We start from the raw sequence: 14,912 nt of genomic DNA on the forward strand, positions 1-14,912 counted from the left end.
GGTTTATCTTTATTTGCTTCGAACAGCCCGCATTTTACTTTTCACTTTCAATTTTATTTCCGGCTGTTAGTTTTTGATGAAAGTAACAGTGCCGAATTCGATTTCTTTTTTTGTATCGCCCCACCAATTTAAGGTTTCCAGATGCAAAAGGGTAAAGCTACCAAACATCCTCACAGGCAGGCCTTTTGGACCTTCCAGACCTGGCGGGCCCTGTACTCCCGGCACCCCCTGGAGACCGGTCTTGCCTTCTTCGCCCTTGGGACCCGGCGGACCCCTAGCACCCTGAAAAAATGAATGAACGCTGCATTGAGTGTACAGGACTGTCGTAGTACGTGTATAACGCACTGCAAAAATAAGGTCATTGGTTAATTTGGAGCGCTGCCTTCCTGAACTATCCAGCAAGAAAGATCAAGTCCATTTAGACTTGAAACGCCGAAACCTGTATTGCTTGGTGAAAGTAGGAAATCTCTGCCGTGCACCACGGCCACGCTAATAATTTTGCCCATAGACAAGCCTGCGAACTCTCCTCCCAGGCCTCTGAGGAAACACCAAGTCTCGTTCCCCTGCTCACATTTCAAGACATCACCCAACATTACCGCACATCAAGACAACATTTTCCCCCTCCTCACCCGCAGCTTACTAAAACAGAAGAAGTAATACTCCGGGGGCTTCAAACAAACACCTTTCCTCACCCATCGGATGTACCCCACCCAATACCCTGCCACATGTAAATTCTGCCCTAACCCATGTACCCTCATACACATGATCTTGGGGTGCGCACACAACCCAGCCCTCCCACCTTTACCCACTTCCCTTCCCCTCCCTGAGCTGTGGGAGAACCTGACGACCAGCGCCGGCTTGGATGCACAGCAACTCCTGGTGTCCAGGGCTGAGACAGCAAGGTCGTCCCATGGTCTCCTGGACTGAGGAGCCACTCCCACATCACCAGGCTCACAATAAAGTTTTTCCTCCTCCTCCTCCTCCTCCTCTAAAAAAGGAGCTGGCGGCTGGTTTTGCATTGCCCCAATGCACATGTGTGCCCAATCGCTGCTTCCAAGCGAGCGTATTGGACGAATGACGAGGCCCCACACACAATTCACGCATTGCTTGATGTACTCTGGGACATCGAAATGTTCATTTTTGAGGTTTTAACGCACCGAAACTACACCTGTGCTATGAGGCGCGTGTGGTGGAGGGCTCCGTATTAATTTTGACTACCTGAAGATCTTGAAGATGTGCCGAAATATCAACACACGAGCGTTTTCGCTTTTCGCATCCATCTGAAAAGCAGCCGCCGCGGCCGGAGTCGATCTCGCGTCACCGGGGTTAGCAGCACAATGCCTCAGCCCCTTAGCCACGGCGGCGGGTGCTCTGTGACATCGACCAATGCGAAACATCAGGCTTGCATCGGGTGCAACGTTAGAACACACTTCTAGATTGAATATTCTACGTAACCGCCTCACTGGCTCACTCAGCTTGTTTGACAGCATCAATAGCTGGCTTCATTCAGGTGGGCTGCAGGCAAGCCTACACACGGTCTTTTTTTAAGAGGGGATAAGGGACTGGACGTTTGGGAAATACTGAAAGAAATTCGGGGTTCAAAATACTGTACAGTGTAGTGGACACCACTCTCGAAACGACTAATTCAACCGCAGCCCTTTTCTTGCAGGAAAATGTTTTGTGTACTGGAGACTACTCCGCATGCTTTACAAAAAGCTGCAAAGGAGCCCGAAAGGACCTAAAGGGGCCATGAAGACATACTACAAGTTTGGTTCGTTAGAAAGACTCCCGATAACAATGATACCATGCTTATCAGAAACTTCGTAGAAATAATGGAGAAATTAAAGGAGACATGTGAAGCTGTGGCGAGTCCGAACCACTTTACGGCAACTTTTCTATGACTTCACAGAGTCATGTTTGGCCGATTGGTGGCCCCCGACCTAAACCATCGCTATGACACATGACGTGACGGTTGTAGTGGGCCCTTTATAGTTCGGTTTCATCGAATCACTTGAATGCTAAAGCGCAGTTAACACACTGAAAATTGTTTTTTTTTTGTTTCTGGCCCGTATGATGTCACTTTTGCCCATGACACGTCACTGTAGCGCGAAATTTGAAAGTATTTTAATACTTCTTGCGTTTCTTCGGTTTAGAAACGTCTTTCGCGGAAGGAATAAAGCGTATTGAGGTACTGAAGCGTGGTTCTTTCAAATTAAACACAATTTTATTTTGTCTTTATTGCCCTTTAAGAGATTCTGGAGGCGTTTAATAAAACCGGATACACGGTGCAACAGCAAGAGGTGGTGCAACAGCGCCTCTATAACCTGATAAGCATAGTATTCTCTTGGTTACCACATCACTTTTCTCGTTTCAGTTCAGTATCTCACTGTCTGGTTTTATTCGCGCTATATATAATCGTTTTATTCACGCTATATATATAAGCTATATATAATTGTATAAAATGATTTATTAAGGATCACCTTTTGTGCTGAATTTTACGATATATCGACTTTCTGAGCAGGGACGCCTGAATTATAGCTGCCACTTTTTCTGTCTATTTGCTTTCTCCTGTGCTTCTTTAGAGCCTTCCATTTTGACCCTCTTTGAAGAGTCTCCCCATAGGAAAACGCCTTAGAAAAAATATACCAAAGCGAATGCCCCACTGCATCTTTGTACGAATTGGCGAACTTTCGGGACCACGGAGTAAGATCCTGTGACTGATAATCGAGGTAGCCTTATGTGGTCAAGGCCGTCCGCAGGTGGGCGCAAAGCATCAAGGGGAGCTGTAAATCGAAGGACGTTAACTTCGGATCAAGGCCTAGGTGGGAAAGAAAGCTCTGGTCAAACTTGAAGGGACCGCAAAGACGGCACACAACCTCGCCTTCTTCAAAATTTTCGTTCCCTGCGCGTTGGTGCCACAGAAACTAACCTGTTGAATTGGCGGACGCCACTAAAATCAACCGCTTAAAGAAATCGAGGGTAGCAGAACAAACAAGTTAAGTTTAAAACTAAAAATAGTTATATCTTATGGTCGTAATGAAATCTGGGCAGAAACGAACTCGTAACAAACAACAATATGCTGACACGATTATGATTTGCAGTATAGAAAACCCCACCCAACGTCTACGTTCCGCAACCTTTGCGTGGCTATCAAAGGAGCGCCTTAAAAATAGCCGTAATACGCAACAACTCCCGCCAGCTGCTCTCGTAGAATTGCATGTTTGGTTGTGCAGAATTTTCTCGACTTCAACTCTAACAAATTTTTCGTTCAAAACTTTCACCGTCTCCAGCATGTACTGAACTCACGGCAGCAGCTTTAGGACCTCTGGCGGGGACTGACTACCTCTTTGCTAATCACCGCCGAATACATCACGAATTGTAGTTAAAAAACGAAAATGCAACGCTTCGCCGACTCATTTACTCTAATTTTTGTATTATGGTATGTGTGTACCAGGGTGCCATGTACCTTAGGCGCCCACAATGTGGTTTGCCTCTTTCCCCCAGCCCTCCTCGGAGAAAAGAACACCTTGCAGAAGAAGCTCATTGATGCACTTCACTTGCCCATTGCGAGTGAAGAAGCTGAGTTAAGGTCGGGATTTAATTTTTAAAACTACGGCTGGATTGGAATGCAAGAGTTTCGCGTTGGTTATACCAGTTTTGGTCAGCACACAATCGGCGACAGTAAAAAAACAGCCTCGCGCTCTCGGTGCTCGGAAAGCTTCACAACTGTTGGCCGGGAAAAAGAATGTAGCATGGAAATACAGTAGGCGGAGCCAAGAGGTATCTTTCTAACACAAGGCTATGCTAATAGACTTTCCGGCGGCCTAGACGGCAACAATCTCAATTAATGGACACCTGGAACCGAGTGAAAAACTCAGAAGGCGAACAGCTAGGCGTAACGTTCACAGCCCATTTAGTTCCGCGAAAAGCGAAATGTCTACATTCGAACAAGCAGTTGGAGTATGCATGTAAAGTCAGTGCTACACCTTGACAGAGCTCAATTGCCGATTTGTGCATTTTGTCTGATTACCCCCCCCCCTTTTTTTTTTTTCAAGACTCACCTCACCCCGTGTCCATCATAAAGATGAAATACGTGTTTGCGATTAAGAGAAGGCACTCTGTGTCCTACGAAGGCAAAATTTGTTTGACGCATACAGAGGCATTACTCCGACCGACTTGGAAGAAGGAGAAGACTTTCTGTCTGACAAGGAAAGCGCGCGACACGACGGTGTGCGTCCAGAGCGGCTTCTCCGCTCGGCGAAAGCGAGGAGCAAGGCTGTTGCAGTCGAGCGCAGCAACGGTTGCAAACATTACGCACCGGCTCACCATCCTTGCCCGTGGGTCCAGGGAGGCCCGGTGGTCCATCGTCGCCTTTCTGGCCTTGGGGACCTTCTGGGCCTGGGGAACCCGGAATGCCTTCGCCGCCCTGTTATAGAGTGATGACACTTCACGCACGAGCAGTAACTCTCGCTAAAGACTGTTTCATAAGTAAGTGTGACGCCAAGCTGGAGATTTTTCGCTACCTCGCCTGCCCACACAGTTATTGCAGAAATGGTACAAGAGACACCATTCCCGTTTTCTTTAATTTTGTCCTGGTACCCAGAAAACTGCATTTTTGGCTCCTGTTAGTCAACGAATACAAAATAGTAAGGCATAAGTCAGCAGCAGCTGGAACGTTAAATTTCTTTTTTACTGCAGCAATTCCCAAAGATAGACTAAGTCGTAGTTTGCGAGGAGGTTTTGAATAAAGGTGGAGTCCTCTTACGCTATGTATAACACACACAGTATCCTCACAATTCCCCCACAGTCTAGCATTCAAAGCGAAAAGCTGGACTACTCGGTTGGCAGTGCCACAGTATAATAAATCACCGCAGGTGGGCTTCACCACAACGCCTGATAACGACCAATCAGCGTGATCAAATGTGCGAAGTTGATGAATGACGAGGCCATGCAAATAAAGTAAAGAAATAGAAAGTGTGCTAGGACAACAGAGCAAAACATCCCAAATGCACGCTATGCGCTGTTGTCCCTGCGCAGATTATATTTTTTTTACTTAAAAGGACCCTGCATCACTTTTTTAAACGTTCTTCCAAATCTTAAACGCTTGCAGAACGTAGTCAACCAACACATCCAGTACTCAGATTAGTGGGCCGCAAAGTACCTCAGCCAAAAATTACTGCTCTGTGCCCATCAGATAACTTAGAAACTTGCTCAAAAGATTTTTCTCTCTTTGCTGGTCTTGGCGTTTGTAGAGGCTATTGACCAGCTTTCCTTCAGTTGCAGAAATTAACGCATTCGATGGCCACTTTAAAAAAGAAAGCCACAAAAGCAGAGCAGAAATGGAAGCCTATCTGCTGCGACGAGCAGATCATGCAGTGCCGCTCCATGCTGGCGATAACTATAGCTTTCGCGGGGCTTGCAGACGTGAAGGAAAGTATGAAAGCGTTTATCCGAAGTGTTGCAGAGTAACTTCAAATAGCCTGGTAGGCCTTATCATTCGTCAAATCGGCACATTAGGTCAAGCTAGTTTGTCATTCTCAAGCGTTGTGGTGAAGCCCACCTGCGGCGATTTTTTAGGGTGTGCAAGATAAACATATAGCAGGAAAATAGAGGAAAGAAATAGCTCAACTTGGTGCGGCTTATGCTCCCGCATTCCTAATAAAACGTACAGTCTTTGTCAAAATTTTCTAGGCCTAGCCGAAAGTGCGCAGGCCGCAAAAAATTCAATGTACAAACTTACGTCCCGAGCGAGGCTGGAACGTTTAATGCCGGAAAGCTAGAGAAAACGCCTTTCTTTCTTACTGTCGTTAAATTATTTTGTTAACACAAAGGTAAAGCTTATTGTAAGAATTCTTTGTGAGCGAGAAGGCTTAGGATTGGCCTAGAAAATTTTGACGAAGGGTGTACCTGCTTGGCTCCCATATACGATAAGTAAAGGTAAGTTGAAGTCCCGCACTCGTCCTGTGTATTTCTGTCGTGTTCGCCCATGTTTGTTTAGGCAGCCATTATGTTCTACGGCTCGCGCAGCCTAAACATCTATCAGCTTGCACTTGGCCGAACTCAATCACAAGCCTAGGTCTCATTCGCTCCCCGTCATTCCGCCTTCTGAAGGATGCAATAAAATACTTATTTGTGGGCACAATGTTCAGATAATAATGTAATGCCACAACATCAAGAGCACCAGACACGCTTTCGCAACAGCGGAAAAAAGAATATTATAAAAATTTCTGGGTGTAAACATGTTTGTCTCCCACTGGGCAGTTAAGCCTGGCTATAGAATTCACTACATACAATGTCAAAGCATTCAACCTGTTAGAAATTAAACATATCATGCAATTTCAAAACAAAACAATCAACTTATGATCCTTCCAAAAACATAGTTTTGTGCGTGATTAAGCTGCACGAACAAATATAATTGGCAACAAACCCGGTAGCTTCAGTGGGCTCCTAATTTAGGCTTTATTGGAGCGACGACGCGCATCTCGTTTTTTTTTTTTTTTATTAGAGGTCACGGTGGTCTTTCATTGTTTACAGCAGAGCTGGGGCCAAAACGTTGTTGGCCAGGTGAACTAAATTCCTTACATTTGTAGTGCGCGTGCTCCTCTTACACTAAGAGCGAGGAAAATGGCGCGCGTCATAAGAGAAAACGATTAGCATACATGCCGACGCAAATATTGTCGACTCATTACATTTCGCGCCAGGACATTTCAGCTTCCGACGGCACACAATGACAAAGGCCTTGCCAGATACTAAACGTTCCGGCGTCGTTGCAAAAAAAAAAAAAATGTGCAGCTTCTTTTACATAGGCATTACGCACGCAAGCTGCTTCGCGAATCAGTTTTGCATATGCAAACAAAGATAGACTTCCGGGAAATCCCACATTAAGCGCGGCTCGCGAAACACACACCCGCCATGCGTCTTACCTTCGCCCCTACGGGGCCCGTCTCGCCAGGCATGCCAGCCGGCCCGGTAGGCCCCTTCTTGCCGATGTCACCCTTGTCTCCTTTCACACCACGAGGGCCTGGGAGACCCTGAAGAGACGGCGCGAAGATTGCACAACACGACGCCAACCACGAGTGCGTAACCAACGAGTCCAAACATTGAAGATACAATAAAAATTCGCACCGTCTCTCGATTGCGGCTGCAGTTGGCACCATTCCCGACATCTGTCTAGAGTAAAATGGGCAGCCGGCTGACCTATGCACGGTCTGAGACACAGTCTACAAAATCTGACTTCAGCTACCAAAGTAACGTATCCACTTCCTGGTTGCCCAGTACAACTGTTGTGTTTGTAAATGGAGCATCACCTCGGACAGTGTCTCTTTTTTAAGCGTATAGGCTGCGGAGAAATTATTTTGATAGCCTGAGCTGGATTACGTTGATTTCAGTCCCCCGCAACTGCTTACTTGCTACACTGTAAAAATTCTCTGCGGTCTGTTTTGCCTAAATGCGCCCAAATTGGGCAAACATTGCGTCCGATGGGGCAAATTTGTCGAATTACGAGGCGCGGCGAACTCTTCGGCTCAAAAACAGCATCTGCTTTGAGACATAATGCAATGAAAACTCCATGCGTGCATTGCGTGATGTCTGAGCGCAGATCTCATTTTTCTAGTCAAATTGCATATACTGGGCGTCGCCAATCCCTGCTTTGCCCTTTTATCGCAACGATTGGTGCATTGTGGCGAAATAGGCCAGCGGGAGCATCAAAGAGGGTAGGTTTCTTCATTTGTTTTTGTAGTTGTGAAGGGGTGAAACATAATATACCTTTTGACAAATTATATGAAAATTCAAAGATCGTTTGAAATAATTCGATAACTTATCGTCGCGCATGCTCTGTGAACAGGTCGTTCATTCTTCCCTTCCTCTTCACACTGACTAATACCAGTCCGGAATAAACCAACCCGTCCTTTCCTTTTTCCTGTTCTGGCTTACCAGATACACGCCTAAGCATGTGCCTGCGCCTCGCCAAATAGCTCTCCGATGCAGGTGCTGTGCCGGTTTGAAAAAGCGTGTGTCTCCGTATGTACATTCAAGCGCTTCCCAAACACTAGAAGTCTTGCATTGAATCAAGGTACCTCTCTGAGAAATGTTCTCATCGTTTGCATTGTTCTGCCAGCTTTGTAGGGAGTCGGAAAATGTGTAATATTTTTCATTTGATTCGCCCTCATATGTAGCCAGCTGTTATGTTCGGCAAAATCATTCGCTTTTCGTCTCATTATTTCTTCTAGCTAGTGGGAAAGAGCCGCATTTTTATTCGTTTATTCTTGTGTCCAGGCTACCCATCCGTTAGCATTCAGTGAGCTTCCACAAGTTACCACTCAACTGGTACATCACATTAAGCATCGTCGAGACAGATTACATGCCGTTGTGCTGTCACACCCAAGGCCACATTTATTCTTTTCGTCTGTGAGAAGTAGCTCTCAATTAGGTAGGAATACTACGAAAAAAGAAGCTCGCGCATTAAGTTTTTTAGAGCCACGCTTAGGAACGCTAGATAGAAACGATAAACACAGAGAACAGTGTCCCACACAGGAAGCAATGCGGTTCAAAGCCCTTTAAACACACATCTATAAATTTCTCATCAATAAGTTCACAATACGACCGAAACAAACAAAATTTGTTATGCGCCTTGAAAACTATTCCTTTGTAAACTGAGATACGCCAGCGTTCAAATCAGCCCACTTAAACGACAGTTCGGCCATATTAAAAAAAAAATTACCATTTCTTCCTAAAGAAAGGCGAGAGAAGCGCAAAGCCAAAAGTGCGTCCAATCTTCGCTCAAAGTGCGTCAGGTCGACCGTCAAACCTTCGAAGAACCAAATCGCAAACGAAGAATGAACCCACACGACGAGTTTTCACGCACAACGTAAACGCATCGACGAACGATCCAAATGTATACCGGTTCGTGGTTGATGAGATAAAGGTATACACTATTGTACTCCTCCTCGAAGATCGATGCGTGTATTGTGCGTCTCATCTAGAACCGTTCCTTTCACGCGATTTTCAAGTAAACGTTTGGGCACAACGGAAGACCGGTTTCACGAACGCGCCGTGTATCCAGAGATATTATCAGAGCTCCACGGTCAACCAACCGGCCTGTGGAGAAATGAATTAGTTTTTTTGACAGAACGCCATCGGTTCCACCAAGAAAGCTTCCGCTTTAAAATTTTATCTTGTAATTTGACAACGGCCAGTGTTCTAACGTGCGTATATAACGGACAGCTTTCAAATATTACTCTACTTTTCTATCGCGAAAGAAACTGTTTGGCAATGTATGACCATGCTCGCGTGCAGAAGTATGTCCTCATACTAATATACTTCCGTCCTGATCTGATCAAAGTCTTAAAAAAATGTAAGATAAGTTGTAAAAAAAACATTGGCAACTGGGCGTCTCCATGTGCACACTGCGTATTGCGAGTTAGACATATAACCTGCAGTTCCCTATACGCTATATAAGCATCCATAGGGCATGGTGCCAAACACGTTTACGCAGACATAAATATGTTCAAAATGGCGCTCTCTAGTTGTCTTAAAGGAGTTCAACGAATGAAGGTGCACAATGATACAAATTGCATGCTACTCATACTCATGAGGTGGGCACACACATCTACTTTCGATTATATAAGCTGTAGCGTTTGGAGTCCGTTTTCGGCTTAATCCTTCGAGTTACATATAGGCGTCCTCTCCATGTTATCATGTGGCTGTGAGCCCACCGAACAGCCAAGCATGTGAACCTTATACAGTCAGAAATAAAGCAAGGTCTTGGGCTCATGGTCACAGACAGAAAGATACGGCTTTAAATTATGGGCACTCTATTGCGCGAAGTTTATGTGGTACGTCTGAACACTGTAACTGGAATCGCCACAGTGTGCGTGGCTTGGAATAAAAATATTTCGCACAATGCCTGCACAAGTCATGACAGCTCTGCAGAAAATAACGCCAGCATTTTTTTCCCTTCGAGGCCGTTCTGGTAATTTCAACGGTGATTTATAACCGGATAGTGTGCAGTATAGAGTTAGACCTATTGACGTTTACTTGGCGTAATCAGATTGGGCCTGGCGCCTGGTGGACTCCAGAATGACCGCAAAACACTCGGCGCACTCCGCTGCACTCACCTGTGGTCCGGGAGCCCCCGCAGAGCCGACGGCTCCGATGGGGCCGTCCTCGCCTTTGGCTCCCCGTGGTCCCGCAGGTCCCGGCGAACCGGGCTCGCCTTCTGCACCCTGCAACCGCGCAACGCCCCATATACTGAAGCGGCCTTTTGTGTCATGGCCCCTTCAGTACTTTTACTGCTTAGTTTGGTAGTCCTCAACAAGTTTCGGACTTCGCTTGCGCACTCATCTCCCTCCCTTGCAGACTTTTCTTGCTTTTAGGGTGATGGAAATGTGTGGAGATTTTTCTGCAGTTTATAGGACACTCACGTGGCTCAGCTTCCCCGCAAGTCACTCGCTCCACCAATGTATCAAAGTCAGAGGATGACAGGCGCGGGCGTACAATTTGGCTAAAAAATGTGATCTGCGCTGTGGCACGGCTCAATGCAGAACGTAATGCTTGCATTGCAGTATGCTACGCCGCAGTCATAACTTCTGAGCCAAATCGCAAGCTGGACACCGTAATTCTCCGAAATTTTCTTGTTTCTGGCATAAACTGGACAACCGAGTGCATTGTGGCGGAGCCAAGTCCCAGAGTTTCTTTAGAGTGAAGCCATTTTCCGTGAGTCGGCTTCACAACAGTGCGTATGAAAGATGATCCGCCCCAACCGCGAGAAGTTACTAGAATGTCGAGGCCACACGTGCGACTTGATTCAAAATATTTGATCGGCAGTGCAATATCCCGTTATGCAATAGCAATATCGCGTTTCGCAATTTCACATCCATCTTTTTCTAATTCCAGTGCATTGTATTAAAGCAAAACCAAGGATGTCTTTGAGAGTATGGAGCGTACCATGAACGTTGTCTGCAGACATGTCTCTCCATTACGACCGTTTTCCCCAGTTTACATCTCTATATCTTCAACTACATGTTCTAGACCATGAAGTAGACAACGTAGCCCACTAAAAATGCTGTAAGCGCTTTAAATTATTGTACGTCATTATTCAAATGATTCCTGAGCCACCTATTTTAAAAATACAGGAAGTCTTACCTTTTTTTTATTAATAATGCATAAGAAGGGCAAAAGAAAAAAACCTGTTAGAACTGTTTATACAACTGCGTAACATATTAAGTGCCAGCGAAACATGTTCATTACGTATCCTTTTTTCTCCGTATGTTTGTCGTTCAGGAAACGTGCAATGTTTCGGGTGATTGTCAGTAAGGTCACCGTTTTTACGCGCACATGCAGCAAGTGCTGGTTTGGTTGTTCCGCTACCGATGAAAAGTGCCTTTATGGACGCACAACCGTCTAACCGTTCTAAATTTACAACAAAAGAATTTAGCCTAACCGCGAACACGGTATACTGTTACCACTTTGTTTAATTTTGCATTTGTCTTGCTTTTTCTGTACTGTGCATTAAAACATACCACCTTGTACGCCACACTTGATAGCCGAAGCCGAAAAGTTCCACTGATAAATTGTTAATCTAAAAAAAATTCTTTTGGCATGCATATATTCACAGACGTGCTATTTCTGAGCTTTACATTCCTCCTAAGCATGAAAAGCAATAATCCAAAGCCTGACGTGCAATATAACAACAACTTCGACTGATTTTTTTTTTCGGAAGGAGGGGGGGGGTGCGACACAACAAGGGTGCTTAACCTTTGAATTTTTTCGTATGGCATGAAGAAGGAAGTAAAGACAGCGATGGAGGGTCAACCACAGGAGAAAAGAGCGCGGAAAAATATTATAATACTTCTCTGTTTGATACCCTGTTGGTGGTACTTTCGCATGGTCATGTACACCATTTAAAAGTTTAAATTGCCAATGGAGAGTCCGTACGGAGCCCTTGTCCCTAGCATCACACATGAAGCAGTGAATTTATGCTGCAGTATCTTCCTTATGTTATCTCATCAAGTAGTGCTCCGGCAAAAACCGCGCACTGTTTTTTTTTTCACACAGGACGAACACACACGATTGGGTGGTTTTATAAAAGCGTGAGACCGAATTGCGTAATTCTGCCCCACCAGTGAGCCTTCTTACGTACGATTCGCCAAAAGTAGGAGTTCTGTTGTATTTCTGCCCTTTAAAACAACATTCCATTATGAGTTCTTCGTCTACTGTAATTACTTTTACAATTTAGAAGACATTTTGGGGTGCCTTTATGCGAAAAAAAAACGTTTATTTGTAAGTCATTGCCGCAATCTTACCGGTACGCCAGGTTCTCCCCTGAGCCCTTGAGGTCCAGGCACTCCCGGGGGTCCCTAGAAGATGATGAAGGTACCTTTCAACCACTTCGCGCTGCGCTTCCCATCCCCGCTGATATCATGAAGAGACTAGGCGATCAAGTGCATGCATAGCCTGGTATTCTAAGCCCTTCCTCCACTCGAGCCTCCAGTGGAGGCGGTCCTTGAAATCGATTTCCCTATGCATAAGCATTGCGGAATCCTCCACTCAGCCGAGTGAGGGAGCAAATGGAGTGGTCGAGGGACTCAGAATACGGCCCTTAGTCTGGGCATCTTGCGCTTCTGAGCATCGGCTTTTGTTTTAGTATCCAGTCATCACTAACATTCTTCGCATACCTTACTTAAAGGCAAATGATTTTGTTGGTTAAATTTGCTTTTTGTTTGAACACCAAAACTGAATCTTTCACAAATTTATCTCTTATCGGCGATGAAGCTAGTTTTCTTGGCGTAGAAATAAAGCGACAAAAATAAAACTGCCTCCCTATTTCCCCCACACCACTGTGACGCACAGTGAGGAACGTAGGAAAATTGCATGCAAGGCAGAGGGCAATTCTTGCCCAAATCTTACTCGATGCCCTCCAATTCTTGTCCGACGTGTTGTGCGCAAATTTTCAAACTAGAATGTTAGTGGGTCGGTAACAAACCCCGCCACTCCCCGTTCGCGATTCTTCGCGCGGCAAATCTTGGAGAGACAAGTGGCATCTGACAACCCCACACTTTGCGTTTCTGTCATGTCGTAGTTCATCAAGATCCATGGCCGCCGAGTACGATGTAGTAACTTTAAACTAAGCACGCTGTTTTATCAATTGAAACGAATTGGTTACGCTTAGTGTCCTTTCGAACACATTCGTAAACATCTACATGGGTCTAATTCTCCAGAGCGTACCCGAATGGCCAATCGCAACGTCCAAGAAAGAAAATTTCACGATTTCACTCAAAAACGAGATTATTACATCACGAGGCAAAATGTCATGCTATAATTGAGAAACCACTGGTCTCTTCGATATGCCAATCCAGAATAACTTTGAATAGTTCGCGGGCAGCCTAGGACTGCACTCTCAATACGAATCCATGGCAAAGAAAAACTATGGAGCTGCTCTCGGGCATTTTGGGATAAGTTCAAAATGACAAATCCAGGAGACCTCACATCTTTAGAGGGAACTCATATGTGCTGTCCTTGTCATTGACGTACTTTGCTCATTTGATCACAATTATTTCACGGTGGTGTGTTGTGGTGTGTTAATAACAAAATAATGATAATTGGCGGAAGCTTCATCTTATATATACTGCATTAGACAGCATACTATTTCTACAATTATTTTCCTTATTTTTACCTTAAAATGAGGACGTCGTTGTTCGAGAAGTTTGTTGAGGCGCCCTAAAGAAACGAATAACTAAGTAACGGTGGTAATTTTTAGTATACTTATACTACTACTAACATATTCTCATAATATAGTACTCTATTATAATATATTGTAATATATTATATTATACTATATTATATTATATTACATTATAGTACTAATAGTACTATATAGTCTTATTTCTCTCTGGGCGTATTTGATGTTTTAGCGGAAGAATACCTTCCGTTGATGTCCTGTGATGGTAGTGACTGGACATGTCCTTTGTAGGGTTGGTAATTAAATTTAAATTCCTATCCGGTATCTCCGACAAACCATTCAATGACGGAATAGTGAAAATTTCGTCCGCAAACACCAAAGTGTGACATCTACTGTCTGTTACTGCCATCGAGAAAAAAATCGGAAGGACCATGGCTTTTACATCATGAACAAATTAATTCTGAACAAATAATTCACATTATGAACAAAAAACAAGGCAGTTAAGCATCATAAAGGCGATAAAGACATCATTTGCAAGGAGCTCAGTTCAAGAATTATATGAGCGAGTGGGGGTTATAATCCAGTTGAAATATAAATCATCAGAAGAAATTTAAACACGAAAAACGCTGCTTACAAAGATACAAACGTGCTTACCGAATCTCCTTTGCCACCTTTCAAGCCTTTCTGCCCAGGAAGACCAGAGTCGCCCTGCAAAAGGAAAGCAAGTGTTGGACGGGTTTAAAAATCTGTTTCGGCCCAGCACGTCCCGTGCTTTCTTTGCCATGCAGGAACGTAAGGCTAAAAATTCCATAACGACAGCTGTAAATAGCCGCCCTTGAAGGTTTTGCGAAACTGGCTTGCAGGCCGAAAACTCCGAAATTTGTATGGCCTGTGAAATCAACCAAGCTGCCGAGGGCCCCTGTGGTCGTTACTCCCTTCGCGTAGTAGCGCACCTAGGAGTGCCCTGCATGCAGCTCACCTTGTCCCCGTCCTCTCCCGGTGGTCCAACGGGCCCCGGAGGTCCTGGAAGGCCCTGGGAAGTGGTTACGAAAGATCCTTACCGCCATGACAAAGGGTAGAAGGGCGATTGTCCTCATTGCTAAGAGACCGTATTCTCGGGAGTAATTTTGTTTCTTTTTCTCTCTTTCGGCAATTAGCTAGCCCCTCGTAACCAGCATCATAAAGAATACTCTTGTGGAACTGACACGGTGCCTAAGAGGCAAGAAGTTGATGC

At 45.0% G+C, this 14,912-nt stretch overlaps 1 protein-coding gene across 1 annotated transcript in view; it reads right to left on the reverse strand.

Moving 5' to 3' along the window:
- The window catches only part of LOC144158586 (uncharacterized), a 184,425-nt gene that overhangs the window by 67,235 nt on the left and 102,278 nt on the right, over nt 1–14,912 (reverse strand). Inside the window, exons 41-47 of the mRNA XM_077689573.1 lie at nt 14,658–14,711; nt 14,333–14,386; nt 12,303–12,356; nt 10,116–10,223; nt 6,924–7,031; nt 4,319–4,426; nt 175–282 (exon numbers count right to left, since the gene is read on the reverse strand). Coding sequence (XP_077545699.1) covers nt 175–282; nt 4,319–4,426; nt 6,924–7,031; nt 10,116–10,223; nt 12,303–12,356; nt 14,333–14,386; nt 14,658–14,711 — 594 coding nt within the window. The remainder of the gene's footprint in view (nt 1–174; nt 283–4,318; nt 4,427–6,923; nt 7,032–10,115; nt 10,224–12,302; nt 12,357–14,332; nt 14,387–14,657; nt 14,712–14,912) is intronic.

This window comes from Haemaphysalis longicornis, unplaced genomic scaffold, assembly GCF_048455015.1.
Source record: "Haemaphysalis longicornis isolate Haplotype H1 unplaced genomic scaffold, Haemaphysalis longicornis Haplotype H1 scaffold_1, whole genome shotgun sequence".
Taxonomy (NCBI): Eukaryota; Metazoa; Arthropoda; class Arachnida; order Ixodida; family Ixodidae; genus Haemaphysalis; species Haemaphysalis longicornis.